The sequence below is a fragment of the Dendroctonus ponderosae genome, unplaced genomic scaffold (assembly GCF_020466585.1).
Source record: "Dendroctonus ponderosae isolate FM_Combo_2020 unplaced genomic scaffold, Dpon_F_20191213v2 Dpon_F_20191213_10, whole genome shotgun sequence".
In the NCBI taxonomy this organism is placed as follows: domain Eukaryota; kingdom Metazoa; phylum Arthropoda; class Insecta; order Coleoptera; family Curculionidae; genus Dendroctonus; species Dendroctonus ponderosae.
This window is the reverse complement of record NW_026017111.1, coordinates 212,177-233,067: the sequence shown is the minus strand read 5'-3', so window position 1 is coordinate 233,067 and position 20,891 is coordinate 212,177. Positions and strand designations below refer to the sequence as shown.

General features: G+C 39.8%; 2 protein-coding genes across 2 annotated transcripts in view; one reads left to right on the top strand and one right to left on the bottom strand.

Annotated features, from left to right (window-relative positions):
* LOC109537248 (synaptogenesis protein syg-2) overlaps positions 1–9,625 on the bottom strand; it is a gene marked incomplete in the record, with an annotated part of 105,321 nt that extends 95,696 nt beyond the window's left edge. Inside the window, 1 exon segment of the mRNA XM_048662093.1 lies at positions 9,272–9,625. Coding sequence (XP_048518050.1) covers positions 9,272–9,377 — 106 coding nt within the window.
* LOC109537240 (glucose dehydrogenase [FAD, quinone]) overlaps positions 1–20,891 on the top strand; it is a 386,158-nt gene that overhangs the window by 175,842 nt on the left and 189,425 nt on the right. The window lies entirely within an intron of this gene.

The following is a 20,891-nucleotide window of genomic DNA, read 5'->3' as shown; positions in this document are numbered from 1 at the left end:
ACCTCTTGCAACTAATTGTTGTTTGCTGAATCTGGAAACCTGCATGTGAAACAGTTTTTCAAACTCACCCAAAGCCATTCCCAAGAGCGACGCATATGTTGGTATTTACCTTGTAAGAAGAGTGATGCGGTTTTTATTGAAGTGATAACTTTTTATGCGAGGGTGATTCAGATACAAGTTGTAGCAGACGGTTTTCCCCCATAACTCAACAACAGATTTTTTTTAGACAAGCAAAAAAGAAATTAAAATTTTTGGTAAATTAATTTGTCCATGTCGAAGGCACTGGCAAGAAAAATGTTTGAAAAAACCTTAATTGTTTCATCGTTAACTTAAGCTCGTAAAAAAGTAATCACATTTTTTAGAGTCGACGTTTCTGCAGTCGGCAACATTTCATTTTTTACGCCTGAAAAGAGGTCACCACATTTTTTATGAGTAACGTTTAGAATTACTGCGCCGGTGAGTTACTGYGCMGGTGTGTTGCGTTGGAGCATCAAGCCGTTCCTCCAGCCTGCGCCAATTCTCGACAATTCACTGAGTTTCCCATGCCTATCGGGTAATGAAAGCTAKTGAAGATAGAAGAAAAGAACCTTGYCTTCGACATGATCAGATYTTTCAATATCGAWAATCAGAGGAAARGGTGCAGCTTTTTCACATTTGTAACATAAACTCTTCAGGATAAGGAAGAAAAGTTTGATTTGTGGCAGCGTCTGTCCACAGAAATGGATGTACACGTCCTCTATGCAAAGCTACCAATGACTCAGTAGCATGCGAATTGTGATTAAACTGAAAAATCTCATTCTCTGAAAAATTAATTAATTTAATTTTGTACAGAAAAATTTCGGCGAAAAATGCTTTCGTGACCATAAGAACATAAGCCGGGCTTCCCCGGGCATCCCGAACCCTAACCCAACTGTTTCGGATATTTCGATTAGGGAACAATGGCTCAACGCCGATAATTAAGTACCCTGCTTCGATTCCCCTGGCGGATTGCATTTGTTCCCAATTAGAAATGCGCCATATTTCATTAGTGGATGGAATTCGAAAGCAAAGCAAAGAAACCCTATGAAACCATCGCCTGGTTCAATTTGGTTAGATTTAAAAATTTTATGTTGTAGTTTTGCGTTGTATTCGGTCACGCGCGATATTAAGGCACGCAAGCAGGATTCATTATGTTGGTTTTTTACCAACCCAATTCCGAGTGCTTTGCGATTATACTTTTCTGTTATCCACATTGTTTCGACGGCAGATATTTTTTTCTTAACCGTCCACACCAGTCCTGGCTGACTGCGCTTGCGCGTCTCATTGTCCCGTTGCTGGTTTGATATTTCCATTGCGAACGAAATTATAATTTCAGAAAATCTCGGTTTCTTGTGGATTCCAGCACCTTTTTAGTTCAGTCTATTCAATTCAGCTGAAACTCGTGCTAATTTCATCGTTAGTGATTATACAATTAGTTCCCGCAGTAAAGATTTGAATTCTTGGAGTTTTAAGAGTCATTTTCTGTCTATTTTGAACGGTTTTTGAGCGGTCGCAATCTTCAACGGACGATATTTTCCTTATTTTCGACCCACAACTTTCATGTTCGCTATTGGGCAACTTCTTAGGTCGGAAACAATCCAATAAGGGCAAAAAACGCGATTGCAAAATTTTGATTTTTGATCGAAAATTTTATAAGGGTAAGAGGTCGATTTTTCCAAAAAATTCAAGTTTCTCAAAATACCTCGACTGCTACATCATTTTCATCGGAAAGAGACAAGGAATGCAATGAACTAATAAAAAGACACCGGGGCCTTTCCAGTTCCCAAATAATTAACATTTTCTGTCTATTTTGAACGGTTTTTGAGCGGTCGCAATCTTCAACGGACGAAATCTTTCTTATTTTCGACCCACAACTTTCATGTTCTCTGGTAATGTAAGTACATGTACGATAAGTACCGTACGAATGGTAGGCCCTGCTCTATATCTGCGTTTTAAATGATTGAAACTTTAGGCAGAAAAAAGCCCCTTTCTTGAGGTGGCATGTGTTGCATCAGGGGCCACTGGCGACTAGTGTCATATTTAATCAATTACCTAAGGGAAGGTTTGTGGGAGGTAAAACGCGACCCTTAAAGGAAATGTCGTCGCCACAAAGCCAGAATAATTAAAAGATTTGTTTTTCACTGAAAATGGTTGGAAAACAAATTTCCATCGTGCGAAGGGGACGCGATCGCCGCAAAAGTTTTAATAGTCTCCAATTCAGTGTTTTGTTGTTTTGCTCGATATTGTTCTCAGGCGCAGACAGTGAAAGGGAAATTCCGTTATGATGGAGATTTTATTTCCACGTGGAGAAAAAACTACACAGTCGCGGCGTTTAAACCAGTTCAGGTCTGTCCCATCCAGAAATTAAAGTTTCCACGATTAAACGAGCTTCTCCTTCGAATCGGTTTCACCTTTGTGTTGCTGACATTTTAATTTACGGCCAAGTTTTGTTCCACTACATTTACATAGCGTTGAGTGTTACATGGCGAAAACTGCCAGGCCAGCTGGAAACTGAGAAGGGGCGCCATTTGAGAGTGAAATTGCATTTGCTTTAACTTGGTTTAACGCACTAAACATGTTAAATAAGGTGCCTGTAGTGAAATCTCACTTTCATTCAATCAATGTTCGTAAACAGACTACCAGGACAATTGGAAAATTCAATACGTATATGTTAAAACAATCCGGATATTATTTCAATATCAAATTAGCCTACATGTTGCAGCCGGAAAGTAGTGTCAAATTGAATTGTCGCCTAATACCGACCCATTAACACTAAAACTCACATTGTCAAGTGGCATACGTGCCGCGTTGAAAGTACCAACGAACGCTGGAAAAACAGTTGCATATTCAAAAGCAACAAATCGAAAATTAATTACAGAATAGACCGCAATCCCACTCAATTTGGCTTCGACGGCGAATTTCCAATTACAATTTGTTCAGCTACATTGAAATAGAGTCTTAAAATACAGTAGAGCACGCCCACATATTGACATGTTCGTCAATGAGCCTTTTTCAATGTCTGCTTTTGATTCCCTATGCAGCTGAAAGAGCTGGAGGCAAACGAGGTGCTTCAGTGTTTTCGCAATTACCCTAAAAGACAAAATTATGGACTTTATTGCCAATCTCGCTTTTTCTCTTCAATAACTAATAAAGTTAAAATCCAAAGGGTCCGTTTCGGCATGATACAGAGCAGAGTTAAATTGTCAAGTTTCCACTAAGCAAAGGGTAATTAGAGGGCTTCTGCCATAAAATATAAAGCGGAGAAAATTTACACCGTGAAATAAATTTAAAGTTTCTGAGAGGACGTAAAAGAAATTGCTGTACAATTTTTATTAGGTTCCGGATGACATCAAAGAGGTTAAATGAAATATTGTCCTCGAAAGTAGCCCGCTTTGAAGGCAAAGAAAAATAATGAGACTCTTATTAATTGAATAAGTTTTTTAATGCCTGGAAGGGTTTGCTGGAACGATATTGTAGAAGCTTACGAATGCGTCGCATAATTGTCTGATTACGCTTAAGGTCCAAAAGCCGCCTGCGCCCTTGCCACTTGAATTCTACGAATAACAAGTTTTCTTTGTTTTCTTCGTTCCCGATTACCTTCCAGATGCAGCCGACAATTTCTCCTGGAAACTGGTCGACATTGTGTTTGCAGCTTTAATGGAGTGCAGCTTGCCAGTAAAGTGAACTCCGGACAAAACAACCGCTTAAAAATCGCTTGCAATTTCCCCAGTTCAACCGGAACACGACCATCGTGAAAGTAACGTTCCAACTTTGCAGCTTTCCGCTCTTAATCTTGACGCAAATGTGTCATAAATTGCAATTAGCCCTTTTAAGAAACCGTTTAAAATGCGATTCGTTTCCTTTGACGATAAATAATGCCCGAACTCATTCATTTTTAAAACAAGAAAAGGGCTTTGTAGCAGCATTCCGGGCAGCTGCGGCTGATGTTCGCGTCGAGCTTATAATTGGCTTTTAAATATGCGTTCACTTGGAGGGGTGTAAGTTGTAAATATTAACTTCCTCCAAATCGATCGATCCTGCCGATATAAATCGGTTCTTTCAAAGCTATGCTAATTCGTCTACATCAAACGACCTGAGCGCCTTATATGGGGGAATCTTTTCAGTCCGGCATTCTTGCCGCAGGCCCACTATTTCCTCCCTATCGCCCGCACATAAAATGGCCACGACTCCAGGAAGGACTTAACGAAGGACCGAAGCCTCTACGAGCATCCTACTGACCTCGGGGCTCTATTTGCATATAGTGCACGTTGGCATATATGTTATATCGGAAAAACTCCGTTCCTTCACAGACTGAACCAACAACTTCTCGAACTATCCGCTCAATGGGCGAAGTTTGCTTTGATCGCACGTGCATCGCTCCTTTTGATTGGCCCGTTTGGATCTATCATTCGGACCGGTGGCTTGTTTAGAATTTTTTGTGGGAACAAAGACTTGAATTGAACTGGAACTGGAACGTTGTAACCCTGTTACAGAAAAATAACCGTTTATCCTCTACCTCTCACCTCTACAAAGTTGTATTTAAAGAATGAACTGAACAGCTTTCAGATACGTATTAAATTGGTGAAACTAGTACGTCGTAACTTTTAATCAATATCAAAAATGAAAATGCAAAAACCTGCTGATTTTCCGGAAAAGTTGCAAACTGCGGGGCTAATTCTCAAGCAAACTAGTCAAACATGCCGAGTGAGAGCAATCAAGCTCGGCGCCCGCATGTATGATCAAAGTGATGCCCTCGGCCCGATTGAAAAGCCCGCAAACTTTTCTGCTTAAACTATAAATTAAACGAGAGGCCGCCGTGCTCTCGAGTATTTGTCATGATTAGAGTGCACCGGCATAAATGCAGCTTAAGGTGACCAGGAGGTGTTAGAAGTTGCCGCACAACTTCGGACCGCCGGCTCGTTTAGAAGTTTAGTGCCGGCGCGCAATGGATGTGTTAGTTGAGTGTCGATTTATCTTCCCGTTTACCTTCCAAGGTGCGAAATACAACCTCGAAATGAACCGGAGGGACTTCGAGGAGGTCAAGTATGTGGCAAGTTTTGTCATCAGGGACGGAAAATGGACGTTGTGTGGCGGTGAATGGGAATAACACTTGGTTTGTTCCGCTACTCCTTTTGGAAACTTTGCGAAGAACGCAGCAATGGTGGAGTAATTCGGGAAAAGGGTGACATTATTTTCCCTAAAGCTGTAGGTTATTCGAGCTGTTATGAGAACTGTTTAACCTGAAAGACATCAGAAACCAATAGTTAGAAAAATAGGGACCAAGTGAAGAATCCGAGCTTTCAAGAGGTTTAAAACCGTTGTTGCCTAATATATATGTCTTTTCGCTCGTAGTCAGAAAATTGTCGATCAAGTTAAAGGCAATGTAATAATGAGAGCGATCAATGGAAACTATTAGATGAAAAACGATCCACTATTAGACAGCATCATCTCCATAAACCCATAAGGTAAATTCCCGGCCTGCAGCAGACAGTTATTATCGGTAAGCGTAATGAAATAGATCACAGATGTTTAGCAGCGTCGGGATGGCGGATATGTTATTAAGAAAAATTGCATCTGAAGAGGGCTAGATTACGAAAATATATGTGAAGTAAGGAGGGCATAAATCGTAGTTAACCGAGGCGACCACGACGAAGAGCGGCATAAAATTGGGAAAGTTGCCGTTTCGCTTCTGGTTGGCCCGTTTCTCGCCGATGACAAATCTAAAACAATAAGCTCTGAATGGATATTTACGCGAAAACTGTTATTGCTTTTAGCTCGTTTTTCGGCCGGAATTGTAGTTTATTGACTGGGGGGCAGCAAGTGAAAAGGAAAATAATCGCCGCTGCCGAATCGGCGTCTCTAGAAAGAATTATTGGCCGAGGGAATTAGAGCAACAGCGTAAACTTGTGCGGAAGTCATTAGTAAGCTGGCATTTCTTGACCTCCTTGAATGGATTTAATGGGAGCGAATTAATCCGTGGCTTTAAAATCACTTCCAGATATGGCTGGCATGCCCTTTCATAAAGAGCACGTCTGAAAGCATCCAATAAAGATATATTACATCTAGCTGCATATGACACGAGCGAAGTTATTTAAATGGAAACTCTCAGGCTCGGCGCAATATTCCCCTAGTTAGACTGTTATTATCCTGTTGAAAAGTAGTGCCGGAGTGGAGCAAACTTCAGTACCGAACACAATAGAGATTAGATTTCGGCAACTTCGCACACGCATGGAGAGGAAAAAATAAAAATCCCCCTGCCTCGTACGTTTTATCCGTAGCTCTTTCGCAACTCCTCCACTTTAGCATAACCTAGTTGATAAATTTTCAATAAAACTTGGGCACATATCACTGGAACTGACGTCAATAGCTATTTAAATGTTGACTTTCAATTTTCTGAGGCTGTAACGATGCTTTTGAAAAGATATTTTCCTCGAATAACTTTAAAGCGAATAACTCACTGGCTGTGCGGCAAAAACAAATATAAATTCCATGTTTTCGATTACACGGCTCTGTCGTGTAATGAGTTTTTCATCGAAGATGTCGAAGGGCGCGGTTTGCTCAGGTTTGGCAAATTTCATTCACCCTATTACGATGTCAAGGGGCCTTTAGCTGTACTGATCTTAAAGTAGGAGTTGACTTGAAAGAACGCTTATGAGCCTTGTTTTTTCAACGATTAACAATAAAAAACCTAATTGCTTGACAAAAAATAAAATTTGTAAATGTAATTTTACACCCTTGAACCGAATGAATGGATTTGAATTGAGTCAACGAATAGAGCTTTTGATTCTTTGCATTTTTGCCTGCTTCATCAAGGTTCCTGCTTAATTGCCTGATACGTGCTCGATTTATGGCATTTTCTCGTATCTTCTTTAGGTGCTTTTCTTCCTGATCCCTTCATTCACTTCTCCTTCGGTAGTCTGCTTCATTTGTTCGTTGACATTTCATTATTTGCTTAATTTGCGAATTCAGTCAAACTTGTACATTTTCATTTAATTTCCATTCCCTGGTTGTCTCTTTTAATCGCTCCAACTCCCTTTGACTTTTTTCTATTTCTGATGTTTTGCTGTTTCTTTCTAAGCGTCCTCTTTTATTTGTTACTTCTAAGCTTTTCGTCAATTACTTCAAGTACTTCTTATTTTGTCCTTCAATTTCCTCTGGGTGGTTCGGGTTATTCTCTATCGCGGTTGAGCCAAACACGTTTGAACCGCATTCAAAACTATTTGTAAAAACAAAACACAAATTTCTCATTACTATGTGGAAACAACAAATTGAGCAAATTGAGAAGACATTAATGAGAAGGAAGAAGGAATTTCTAATATATAAAATTTCTAATAGAAAAATAAAACAGAGCTAAGGTGGGATGCTAGATTTTCATGGCTGCTGAAAGTGGCAGTAATTAATAAAATTCTTCATCAAATGTTCCAAACTATCATGACAACAAGGCAAACTAATCTGGAGAATTCCACTTTGAGTTTCATTACAAATACCGTTGCAGATTAACCCCATAGTTTCTATTCTTTCTAGCATTCGCAAGTCGCGTGTTTCTCAGTTGAAGGAGTTTTCCATAGAGCATGAAAAGTTCAAGTTGCCTCTTCGCAATGTTTTCCACTTTTAAGTGATAAGTTGCAGTTGCATGAAAAAGTAAATTTACGCGAAAAACATATTTTCCCAAACATTTAAAGCCCCAAAGTCACTAATTTGGTAATCCGAAGTTTTAAGAAGTGAAGTAGCTCCAAAACCTAATATATGAAAGTTTTCAAATATGGAATCCGTAAATCCCCTGTTTCCGTTGCACATTTCCTGATATTAACACATAGGCAAGTTTAATTAATTGACACGCTTTGATGTAGAATTTGGTGTTCATTGACAACATCCAGTGCATAAAATTCCGGGCATATTTTCGCACTCTACATACACTAATTGCAAAATTAATGCGACTGCTCTGCAAAACATTACCTCTGGTTGGTCATGCTTACTGCTATGCGCTTCTATTCCAGAAGCTACGAACTAAAAAGTCCTGTTATCCAAAAAATAACATCACTTAAAGTCGGAAACTTTGTATGCAAGAACATGCCCATCGCTTGATTAGGAATGGAACTTTCCATCTTCAAATAGACACTAAACCCACATTAAACAGTGCAAAGGTAAAAAATCAACCACAAAAGAAATGAGATCGGGAGGTTGTTTTCCATATAAATGGAAAACCCGGACGGAGCGTCAACCAGGTAGGAGCGAGCGGAGCGCAATTCGAAAGTTTAAAATCGTGGAAACAAAGGCTGTTAACGAATCGCGAGCCCCCCTTCCGGCTCATAGGACTATCTAATTCCACTTCCACGCGAATTAAAAGACAAATATTCAAAACCGTTCGGAATTATATGTATACAGAATACTTCATCTGTAAATAAATTTCCCCTTTGAAAGTAAACTTCCCGCAGCCCTGGAAGTGCTCTCGAAGACTCTAAACTTTCCACTCAGTGGGAATTAAGATATCGCTGAATAAAGCCATCGCTGAATGGAGAGGGCGAAAGGTGAGTGAAAACTTTATAACAGAACTATATTTTGAAAACAACCAAATATTAATTAGGGAACTTTCGCTATAGAAACGAGTAGGACGGCAAGAGTTGAACGCTAACACCCCCAGATTGCGATCGAAGTTTAAGTAAATTTCGAGCTTTCGCGAAACCCGCATGCTGGTGTTTCCACTGGGCGGCGAAACTTTCCGCACAAAAACTGGCCCTCATTCGAACTATTTTTCCATCGCAACTCTGCCGGCTTTAAACTTGCCAAACTTTACAACTTCACCATTGTTTAGACGAATATTTAATTACGCTGCAGGATTTTCAGATGAACAATTCAACATAAACCTACTTGGGGTTTTTAAAGGGAAGCAAGACAAATAGGTGTCGGTGATCAGCTAACATTTTCGAAAAGTTTTGAAAAATTGCCTTAAACATATATGTACTCCATTTCCACTTGTTCGTCACTTTTTCCTCCATCTCCGCTTTATAAAAAAAATAATAAAATAAAAGAAAAAAATTGGCTTACACGATGACCACCTCCAACAATTATGAGCCATAAAGAGAGGTGTCTTCTTTTTTTTTATTCAATAAACCTACTCTAAAAAACGCTTTGTGCCCATCATCTCTGCCCATAAATTCAAGCGCTTTAGATTAAATTATTTCGGAACCCTCTAGGCGATCCATCTCTGCCAAATAATGCCCCTACACGTAACTGATTAAGGCGGTTTAAATACCTGATTCCTCCTGATCCCACACATCGTTATCACTAATCAGCGTCTGACAGTCACAGCAACGGCACACCATCAACATCAACCACACTTTCAACATCATCATGATCATGATCCGTCACAAAAAAAAAACAAAAAATTTGCAAAAAACGAATCACCAACACGACCCGGGAAAATACGTTTCACGCGTGAAATGCCGGCGAACTTTTCGGCGTTTCCTGCGAGCTTCAAACCAACCCCTGCCGTTTGCAGTTCAGTTACTGACGCCACACATTCTGGCTGGTTAAGGGAGGAAACCCCTGCCGAGCAGCCGCGAGCCGTCCCGAACCCGGAATCGGTTGCGCTCATCTCACCTGGAATCCTTTGGTGATCATCAATCCACTGAGGAATAAGCGCCACTAAACTGCTACACAAATTTCCTGCAGCTTAGAAATCCCATTGCTTCGGCTGGGGTTATGAGCGAGAATTGGCAACTATCACCATAAGTCACGCCTGCTCTGCCCTAAAGCAACTGTTAACTGTCAGCTCTACAACATCTGTCATTTGTCACATGTCAAAAACTAAATGCTGTTTTAATTCTATCCATAACAACCCTAAAAAGTGTATTAGGTTTTATCGACAAACAATGTTTTTTTATCTGGTTGGAAAATTTCCATAAGGAAAACAAACACATTGCGTCTGGTACAAAAAAAAGCTGCGCTGAAGCAGGCAGGAAAAAGTGGAGTAGAAAATGGAGAGCCTGTCGGGCAAACAGGGCTAATGGAATCTTGGTAACTAGAGAAAACCGTAAATAGAGGAATATTTACATACACTCTCGCGGCGCCCGGGGCTTCGAAATAAGAAATATGGCCCGTTATTGGCTGCCCACTCCGATGAAGCCCGTTAAGAGTTTGACAGAGTATAAATTACCATAGTTGGCTCAACACTCGCAGGCGCCATCAACTCACATTGACTATTTACAAACAATCGAGAGGCTGAATACACTTTCGTTCTATCGTTAAGTGACCTGATTTGCTCTTGGATGCGAGGTTAACCCGCAAGTGAGGAGAGGAGGAGAGTGAGTTGCTGTGATTATCGTGACATACAAAGTCTTGATTCATGTTGGATTTTTGCTGCATTCAATAGCGAAGATGTATTTTCTGTTTGTAAAAACCAAGTAGATTGCTACAAATACCTCTAATAATCCATATGACTATTGTAATAAATCTGGCCTCAATATAAACTTAGTTCATTGCACAGTCAAGTGAGACAAAGGGGCGCCAAATAGACAGACACGCACCCCCCTTTTGATTACTCACGTGCAACACCTATTTATTCTGACTCAACCACCTTGTCCGCTTCATATGCACCCCCTTTAAATGTTTTGGGGACTGAGCTGAGTCACTGTAAATATTTCATTGTTTCGCCCCACATTTATTCCTCATACTCATTAGTCACTGATTGAGGTGTGCCGTGCTGTGCTGACCATATAGGAGCATTTTTGCAAGTTTCCGAACTTCCTACCAGTGGCACTTCGGGCGACATTTTTGAGAGTGAGCCGAATTCCAAATGCAATCAGGAAAAGTCCCGATTCCCCAAAGGCGCACTTGAAAAACTCTTTAGCCGAAAAAATGGCGGCAATTTTTCATGCAACTTTTGCCCGACTTCTCGTAATTGCGCCGGCCCTCGCTCTATCCCATTAAAAGCAAGAAACAGTTTTGCTCCAAAGTGGCTGCTCCTTTTTACTAACGTACTTGCATGTATTACAGTGGGCTGTATATTAGGGCCTTTGTTTTAAATTAGTTTTAGTCTCGGATCTCGTCGGATTAAAGCTTTATAGTGACCCTTTTCGTATGGCGAATAATTCGTTTCGCAGTTCGCCTCACTTGCCAGTCGGATTTTCGGACTAGTTATGGTGTCAAATCTGCGCCATTTGAATGTATCGTTTACAAGTATTCTCAAGTGTTTATAGAAATACCGTTTATACAGGGTGATTCAAAAGTGGCCTCATTCCTTTTAAGGGGTTATAGGGGCTTCTTTAGTTAAAATAGTTTTGTTTCGTACCGTTTAATTTTATAAAATATGGTATTGTATTAAAATATTCGTTAATCACCAAAAGGTATTCGCAAATTCGTACTCTCAAAAGACGTCATCACTACTATAAAATATTAATTTCTTAACAGACTAATTGACAGCTAAGGAAAATTGGGGGGACTGGGTATCCTAACCACAATGAAAAATTGTTATTGTCACTTCCGCGTTTAATGTTTATCAATGGTTACCGGAATTTTTAATAATTACGAACGAACAGGTTTTTATGTAACGTTAATTAGGCAGATTTCCTTGAAAAGCATCGATGCCGTAATTCCGATCTAGTTTTTTTCAAATGCCTCACCTCAAGATATATGACGCCAATTTTGATTCACCCTGTATATTCAAGAGCACTCATGCTAATTAACGGTTCAGATTTAAAATAAAAAGTCCGCAGCCATTTATTGGATCATGCTATCGAATTAGCAGTTTCTGGCAGTAGCAATTTCAGTTAGATTTTATGATGGATAAATGCCCCTTAAAAACTCTCGCATCTTTCGGAAAGTTCGTTCCATCTGACGACTGACTGTCGACTTGTTGATCCCACGTCGCCCTTCGCCCCATGCCGAGTCGGAAGCTCAGTTATTGACGGATCCCCAATTAACCCCCAACTCTTCGTGTCCAACTGCACATTGTAATATGACAGCCGAGCAGACTGGCGGATTTTAAACTTTCCACCAGCCAGCGAAAAGGAAAAGACACTTCAAATGGAGTGACACGTGTCACATGTACGCCTAGCTGGATGGTAAATTTTCCATTTTTCCATTGCGAAAACAAACAGCTAACGTTCAGTGTTGTCAACGCATCTATTATAAACCGCGCCCACAATTAAAACCGGCCGCTTACAAAGGTGGAATAAAGCATTTACACAAATTAGTAATCCCCTAATCCGCTGAGCGTGAGGGTCTGGCATAGTTTTGAGCAAAACGGGCCTAAAACACTTCTTTTTGCCGGGCATTAAAGCACGAAGTAAAACTGGAAAGGTAGTTTTGCGACACGATGTTTTTGCTCGTAAAGTTGAGATAATTCTGGACCCACCGTTTGGATAATACCGCAAGCAGTGGCCGAAAAAGCCGATTTAATACCGGCTAGTTTTAACGAGCTGGATAAATGGGCTAATGAAAAATCTACTGATCTAAAAGTCTGTACAGTGTTGAAAAAGGCGGTCGGGCGTTTTTGACTGAAAGTCAAAGGGAAATTTATTAATAGTCCGAAAATAATCGTTTGCGTTGAACTGCCGGTGTTTTCCGAACGCTTCCCCCTAAGAAAAGATATTCGGAACTCATAAAGGGCTTAATGAATTTCGGATTGCCGGCAAAGTTTCGGGAACATCGGGTTATAAAAATTAATTAAAAAATTAATTGAGATTTTATCAATTAGCGTTATTAAAACTGAATCTCGCAAATTTGTTTCCGCACCGTCAGCCATTTCAAACAAGAATTTTAATTGAACGGAGGAAAACATCGCTCGAAGAAAACTTTTCTTGCAACTTTCCCTCGATGTATTTTCGTTGCACTCAATCGGGAATCAGTTCAAGCAACTAGTTGGATAGATGATCAACGACCGGGTTTCATTAGCATTGGCCAATCAAGTTTTTCACCATTCGATCGTCAGTAACTTAATATTATTACGCTTCCTCTCTCTCTCTCGATGCGCCGTCCAAAGCGAACGTAATTTATTCGAAAAGTATTAAATTACGATATTTTCAATCGCATTTCGCGACTTTATGGCACATAAAAGTGTTTGCCCGTTTTTTTGTGTGAGTGCGTGAGTGTCAGTAAAGCCCCAATTTCTATATGCCAGTAAACACATCGGCAAATTGGATATGGAAATTTATATGTCGTTGCTCACATCATAAAAAAAGTGATGAAATATTTTATTTTGTTGTACTGTCTGATTTGTATTGCCCTGCTAGGCAGGTTTGCTTTAGTCGCCTAGAAGCGCAGTCTAATGATTTAAATAAGAAAAACATTTTGAGGATGGTAGTCAAAAGAAATTCTTAGATGTGAATATGTGAGCTAGAAGAGAACCGTTTCGAAATGTGGACAACTCACAAGAAGTGTTCAAAGTTCTGCCCGTTTAACTCCAAACATGTCTGTGCTCGTGTAATCTCGTTATTGTGCACTCTTATTACTGGGATCATAATTCTTGATTCTTGACAAAAGCTATCTTCCCTCAATCATTGACAAATCATCGTTGCCGCTTTGAATTTTCATCAAAAAATTGCAGTAGAGTACTTTTTGAACTTCAAAAAGGCCCACAATTTGAATTAAAGGTGGTAATTTTTCTTTTCAAATACTTTAGTATTTCAATAAGCTACCAATCACACATGGGACCATTTCAAAGTAATACCTAATAACAAAGTTGAATAGTATCATATTCAGAATATATCGGGTCATAATCACAGGGATAAAATAAACTGGCTTGAGCCGCAATATTTTTCTTCACACTGTCCAGTCTATTCGAGCACGTTTGAACATTTTGTGCAAAACAAAATTTAATATGCTCGGATACGGTCATTTTAGTGCGCGGAAGTGTGTCTCGAATTTTATTGCAAAATATGCTTCTCAAGGGCAATTAAGTGGACGTTTTAATGAGAAATAAAAGAGATGACTCTCAAATAACATACACGACCAATTCTAACATGCTGCAATCGTAGGAACTAGATGTTCGCTCTCTATCTATATTTTTATAAAAAAATTTATGGGAGGAGTTCATTGAGAATAGTAACACATACAGTTGAAATGAGAAAACGACATTAAGAAGAATCGATTTATATGTGGAAAGAGGATGAATGGTAACGTCCTTGAATGTTATTCCATGAGTTACTTCTGAAAATGATTTTAAGGGTTCTCATCAATTCTGAGTCTTTTGCTTATGCAAGTGAGTCTGAATAGGGAAAGGCCACGTATGAAATAATCTCACCGAAAGATTAAAGAATGTGTTACGCGTAAGTGAAAATGATCGGTTTGAAGTGAGCGGAAGCAAAATTCGCCAGACAAGCTTAAATTTTCAAATTTCGTACTTTATAGGAAAATTTTGCTTTGGCAAAAAAGCAATCGCAGATAATAGTAATATCAAGTTATAGAACGAGCTTCGTGTATGGAGGCTCGTTTGCATAAAACATCGACCGACAGGAGAGATAGGTCTCATATTTTCCCCTGGAAAAACTTCGTCTATATTCGAAAAAAGCCCGGGTCGACGATGAACATGGCACATCTAATCCAGCGAATAATTTATGTGGACTACCCGGTTTCGCATATCCCGATTTTCCAGCAAACCGAACTCTTTTTTTTCTCGGTTGTTTGTTTACTCTTGTATGCGGTATGTAAATTATTATCTAACACGGCCTGTGCCGCGCCTACGCCATTATAGATAAAGGCCACAGCCGGGATTACAACCCTTAATATATCAGTGGCAAAATCACACACCTTAAGGGAAAAAAGGTTGGCATAATCAAAAGTAGGCCGTCGATTGCACGGTTTAACTTGCAGGTTTTGCTTTGCTTGCGCTGAAATTACCGCAAAATACACCGCAGCTAAGCAGTATTTTCATGAAGTCTCATTGAACCAAAATCACTTGGCTGTACATATCAGCTCCCAGCTCTCCATAAAACAGCTTTGACGTGAAGGTTCATGCATTATGGATTAACCCGTGCAGGAGATTCACCTGAGATTCGACGATGTGGGAAGTTTGTTCGGTCAAACTCTGGCCGGGATCGGGCGACCCGAACTGCCGGAAATCGACTCCATAAAACAACTTGGAAAGCGAAAGTTTGCTGTCGCCGATTGCGCGATAAGAACTATTTGGTTAAAGCAATGCTGACAACATTTTGAACATTATCGTCTTTCAGGCTCATTGCTCTCAATCTACTATGGGATTAACTGTTCAGAATTATGTGCCCACTTGCACTAAACATTTAGAACAGCCATATGTTTAAGCTTACTGTAAGTGTATGAAAAAACATACCTACACTAAAGTCTAATTGATATAAAGAGGAGACTGATAGACGCTGAAAAATTTCGAATTTTTCTACTCGAGTTCAGAAAACCCGAAAGAATATAAACCTGTAATGGTCGAAAATTGTAACGGAGTTGTGTAGCCGCAATTGACTGAACTTCGCAAAGTTCCATCGAAGTACTGATTTTTGAACATTTTATTAAATTGAAGCTGCAAAATCTCGCTTTTCTTCCCTGTACACTCACCAAAAAACTCTTCAAAACCTTTTGTTCCAACTAAAAAAATATCAGTCAAGTTTGACCATAAACCGATACAGGGGTAAAATTGTTTTTTCAAAAAACAAAGGTAGGGAGATAAATTCGGTGATCGACCAACCGCACACATTGAAAACCTGTCACGGAAGAATGCCAAATTGGAGATAAACAAGCCGAAGTTATCAATGAAAGACAATCGCTTCCAATCGAATCGATAAATGTGCTGCATATGGCCAGGCGTACCTCTATATGTTTTATCACCCGCATTCGTGGACTTTTATTCCGATTTTCAGCCGATTGAACACGAAAAACGAATGAAAACTGCTAACGAGATAACGGCCGCAAATAGAAAAGCTAAACAGATGATGCCGATATTGTACTACTGAGCACAAAATGTAAACGCCAAACAGTCCAATTGTCGGAATTGGCGCTTTACACTTTTCAATGGTTCCAAATGGGTTGCGAAAAGACCCCTCGAAATTCGGCTAATAAGTTGAGAAACGCCATTAAAACCGTCAATGTGTTAAATAAAACGGCCATCGTTCATCTCTCCGATTCGTTAGGTTATTGAATGATTTATGCCTTGACCCAATTCGGGTAAAAAACGAAAATCCTTTGAGGCAAATGAAGGCAGAGAAAAAAGAAACGTGAGAATATCAACTTTGATGATTAATTGCCCCGTTTATCGCCGATTTTATATTGAACCAATCATTTTCGGTACATATTTGCATTGTTCCGATTGGCAAAGTTCGGCTATTTGTTTTCATTGATTAATTTGCTCTGTGCATAATCGATGTTGGTTTTCCAACGCCAATTTTCCAATTTTACACACATAACAATAGTTAATTGTGTTATTTGTTCATGTTGTGCCAATTTATAACTATTTATAGCTGAAACTATTTATATTTCTCGAAATTTATAGATGGTTACCAGTTAGTTTTTAGTTTTTAGCGTGCACTTAACGAGCAAAAGCAACTTATTATGGGTTCGTCTACGTCAATTCAGCTGAAGCTTAAACGTGACGTGAAGGAGACCTAACAAACTGCGAGATCCAGGCTGAAATGTCTGATTCTATTTATTTGTTTCTCGTTGATATTCGATTTGTAGCAAATCTAAGAAATATCCCCTACCTGTCCGTCTTCCAATATATGGCTTTGTTCCCTCGTATCTGAATATTATTTTGTATTCCGACTTGTTTCCCGGGCCCGTCGTAAAATGGTTTTATTAAACTCGCCGTGCAGCTGAAACGGCCCTTTCCAATAAACGAAATGCCTAGATTGTCATGATCTATTTCTCTATTCAAAGCATGCGATTTTAAACGCATTAACCCACAATAAACGTGTCTTTATCTATTAATCGGGCTCTCTTTGTCTCGCATTGACTCCAACAGTGGCCGAGTATTACCGACACGCGCCGAAAACCAGGCGAAAATACCCGAGCCACTGCAAGTAGCTCGTCGACAATTGCCGATCGTGTGAAATGAAACCCGAGCTAACGGGTTCAACGCGAATCCTTCAGAGAAACTCGCCTGGAAGTTGCAAATTTAATATTTGGCGTTTATTTGCTTCCTTCCACGGTTGATTGATTAAATTTATAAGCTTCCCAAGACCGGATTATTATCTGCTCCTCTTGGAGTCTGGAATATCCGGACCATCCAGCCGTTTTTAACCGAAGCCACGCTTCGTTAGCTTCCTTTGAATAGGATTGACCGGCTGACCGGCCGGTTAAAGTTTGTTTCGATTGGATCGTGAGAAACCGTTTACGTCAAACTCTGCAGGGAATCTGTATTATCGTTTTAAGCGAATTTATGGGGAAATGGGCCAGAAATGCATAACCACTTTTCTCGCAACTACAATCATCCACGAAACTGAAAGTGATTCTCTCAGCTATATGAGGTTAGAATCCATGATTTTCGCATGAAAGTACTCATTTTGAGTGAAAGAGAGTTAATCGCAAGGAAAGTGTTACTTTGAATGTTGCAAAATTGAAGCTGAACCTTCTCATTTACCTATGAATAGGTATAGGAAAAGTAGGTAAAAAAAAGTAAATCCTGACCGGAACTCAAGCCGATGATAACAAGACGGGAATAAGAGAATTTATTTTTTCAACCGTTCTATGAAGACAGTTTTCCGTTGAAGATAAACTTCAGGTAAACATTTGGAAATGGAGCGTTCCCGCATTCGACTGATTTGATCATATCAGGGAAATATTCAAAAAACAAATGATTTGTTTTTAGCATGCGATGCTACTACACATGACTAATTGGGCCATGAAATGCTAATGTTAATATTGCACGAATACTCGACAACCGCAAAGAAGCCTTCAGAAGGAATTGGCGTATTAGTTGGAATGCATTGCTGCAAACGAGTCGTGTGAGAGACAAGAAATTAAGGGAATAGGAAAAGGTCCCATTCGACTGAAAGAGAAACGGTGGCAACGATCATCGTGTGTTTGAGCAGCGCTTAGAAAATCGGATTCCCGAATAGTGGCGCTTCCTAAAGACCCCCATGCATACGGAACGAGTTAAAAAGTTTGCACAAAGGCAATTTTATTTAGTGAAAAGTTTCTTAAAAGCGCAGAACAATAAAAGAAGAGTGCGGCCCCTGAAGGGCTTTTGCAGATTTTGCTTGGAAGAATAGCCGGGCCGTGCTACCTTTCCGCCGCCCGGCCCGCTTTGCTTCTTGTTTAAAAAGCCAAATTACTTTCCAACTTTGGCCTATTTAAAATTTAGATTATGCCGGATCAGATGGCATTTGCCTGCCGTTTGCCATGTCTTGGCTCTGCTCTGTTTGTCTCCGGGCGACTTGAAACACACCGACTCATCATGATTGGAAACGCAAAATATCTTCAAACAAAATTAACTTGAACTTTAATTATGCAAGATCTGAATCCTCACTGAATCACCAGCTCGATTATTTATACAGAATTGTTGGAAGGAATAGTAAAAAGTGTTGATAGTCATGTTTGAGCTTATTGGCCACAGGGATCACCAGAGTTAAACCCATGGGATTATTGCCTTTGGTGGTGGACGAAATCACTAGTATGCGAAACACGAGTAGAGACGGTCGAAGGACTCCGCAATTTAATTKTCAATGTTGCAAATATAATTAGAAACAACTTTCGAGCCACTCAACGTACAGCACGAGAGATTAGCAAGCGTTCTGRGGCGTGTAATKAACTTGGTGGGGGTATTTTAGAAAATATTCGAARGACAATGTCGACACAAAATGGACACAAAAAAATATAAAAATGCAAGACAGGCTSGARAAATTAGTTCAGAATCAAWMTYGTCRRAGGACKTRAAMWGTTCGTTATCAATATTGCAAAACTTKAWSASTTGMATATTTTYCAYGMCTCCTTGGGAGCTCGATGATCAATTCCGAATAATTTAAAAATCCYCGTACCCACATTAGACTCGGCGAAATCCAAATGCAATTATGTAAATGTCCCCCCGCTGTAATACAATGTAAATTACCTGTCGTACGCTAGAGCCACATAAGTATTCAATTACTGGCATAAATATCGTGCCACGAACCAGTGCTTCAATTATCCTAATTGGAAAAATGGAATTCCCTTTGCATTATGATAGTGAAATGCTAATGATACGAGGTCAGTCGGGAATTCAAATAGTCAAAGTTGGCACATTATCGATCCTCGAAACCATCCCCGAAAGCGTCGCGAGGCGAAATTGTATTCGCGAAAGCATTTAAGTTTACCACGAAACAAATTTCTCCAGATTTTATCCTTGAATAGGCACTAACGCGGTTACCGCGCCGTTTCAATTTATTTCCGAAATTACGTTATACGAATGAAGAGAGTTATGCAATCATTTCATTATTTATATCTCCAGTTCGTAATGCGATTTTCTTTCGCTCGGTTGGCCGCTTGCCACCGGGATTCGTACGATTGCAACATTAAGCGGGTTTGTTCTTTTTCTCAAACGAGCAACATTCCTATCCGGCCCGATTAAAAGCTCTTCGGCGGAAATTAGCCAGCAAAAGTGCTCGAATTCGCCTTGAAATCAGTCTCTTCTATTTATCACCGAGCGGAGGAGGTAATTTGCTTACTACGCTGTCTTGAATCATTTGCCAAATTTTCTTTGCAACAACAATAATTCAGTTATGTTCGTGCTTTGCAATTTTAAAGCGAAAGATAATGTCGCTAGCGATAAAATCCTTAGATACTAATAGTTCCTAGAATTTATAAGCTTTCTTAGAAAAAACAGTAAAAAAGATTTCGTTAAAAACAAAGCTGGTAGATGGGTAAATAATTGCATTCCTCCAGAACTGTAACAAGAGCTTGGGTTAAAACCTGTCCTGGTTTTCAACCTATTTCAACGAGTTCTTCATATCAGAGCCATATTTCAAACATCAAAATTTAATTTTTCAAAAATTCATAAAATCTCACGAAAGCATCCCTTCAGGCATCCCTACAGGGTCACTTTTATGATTTGGTATGTCTGTACGCACCTTTAGTCGAGGAAAACCCTGTATACAACTACTATTCTCAACTCAGAGCAGAGTTTTTTACAGTGCTCAAGTAAGTCAACTAATTAGCAAAGGCAAGAAAACTCGTCAAAACTGAGATAATTTCGAATTTTCCAAACTGGTTTGGATTTTCTTGTCACTACCAGGATCAATAAAAGAGCAGCACACGTCTGCCAGCCATGTATATGTTTTATTTCCGACGTTTTAGGAGTTTTATTCCGATGTTCATTCGATTGAACACTAAAAATGATTGAACGCTGCGAGGGAGATATAGAATTGCAAAACACACATAGATTTGTTTCCCCGTGTTGCCGTTCGGTCGGATAGTCAGTCGGAAAGTTTGACGAATTGTTCTTTTAGTTTTTCCTTTGTCGGTTAATGGGGGCGAATTAGGAAACTTTCTTGTTTGCCAGACTGGACGGCCAGCGTTCAACTAACCGTGTTGTTGTTGTTGTTGTTGTTTTGTGGCTTCGAACTCCAACAAATTGCATAATAAGAAAGTTGCCATTGATTAGCTGCAACGCGTGAACAGGTCGAGAAGCTAACGGGAGGGACAAATCGAGATAAGCAGTGATTAATTAAGCCGATGTAGGCCCTAAACTGATTTAAGTAATTCGGCAATTACTCAATTACTCGAAATTAACGCCGTTCGGGAGGTCCAGGCGACCGAAAGCAATTAGTCTGCGTCCGACAGGCCGCATCCTCAAACTTGCACAAGTTACTGTCGAAGGCTGTAAGCAAAACGAAACGGCAGTCCGAGGAGAAAGCCGCTATTAATCGCCATTGACAGCGGTCATTAGAGGCCGAAGACGTGTTTATTAACTAAACTGCTTTAGTCGAGCTTGGCCAGCATTG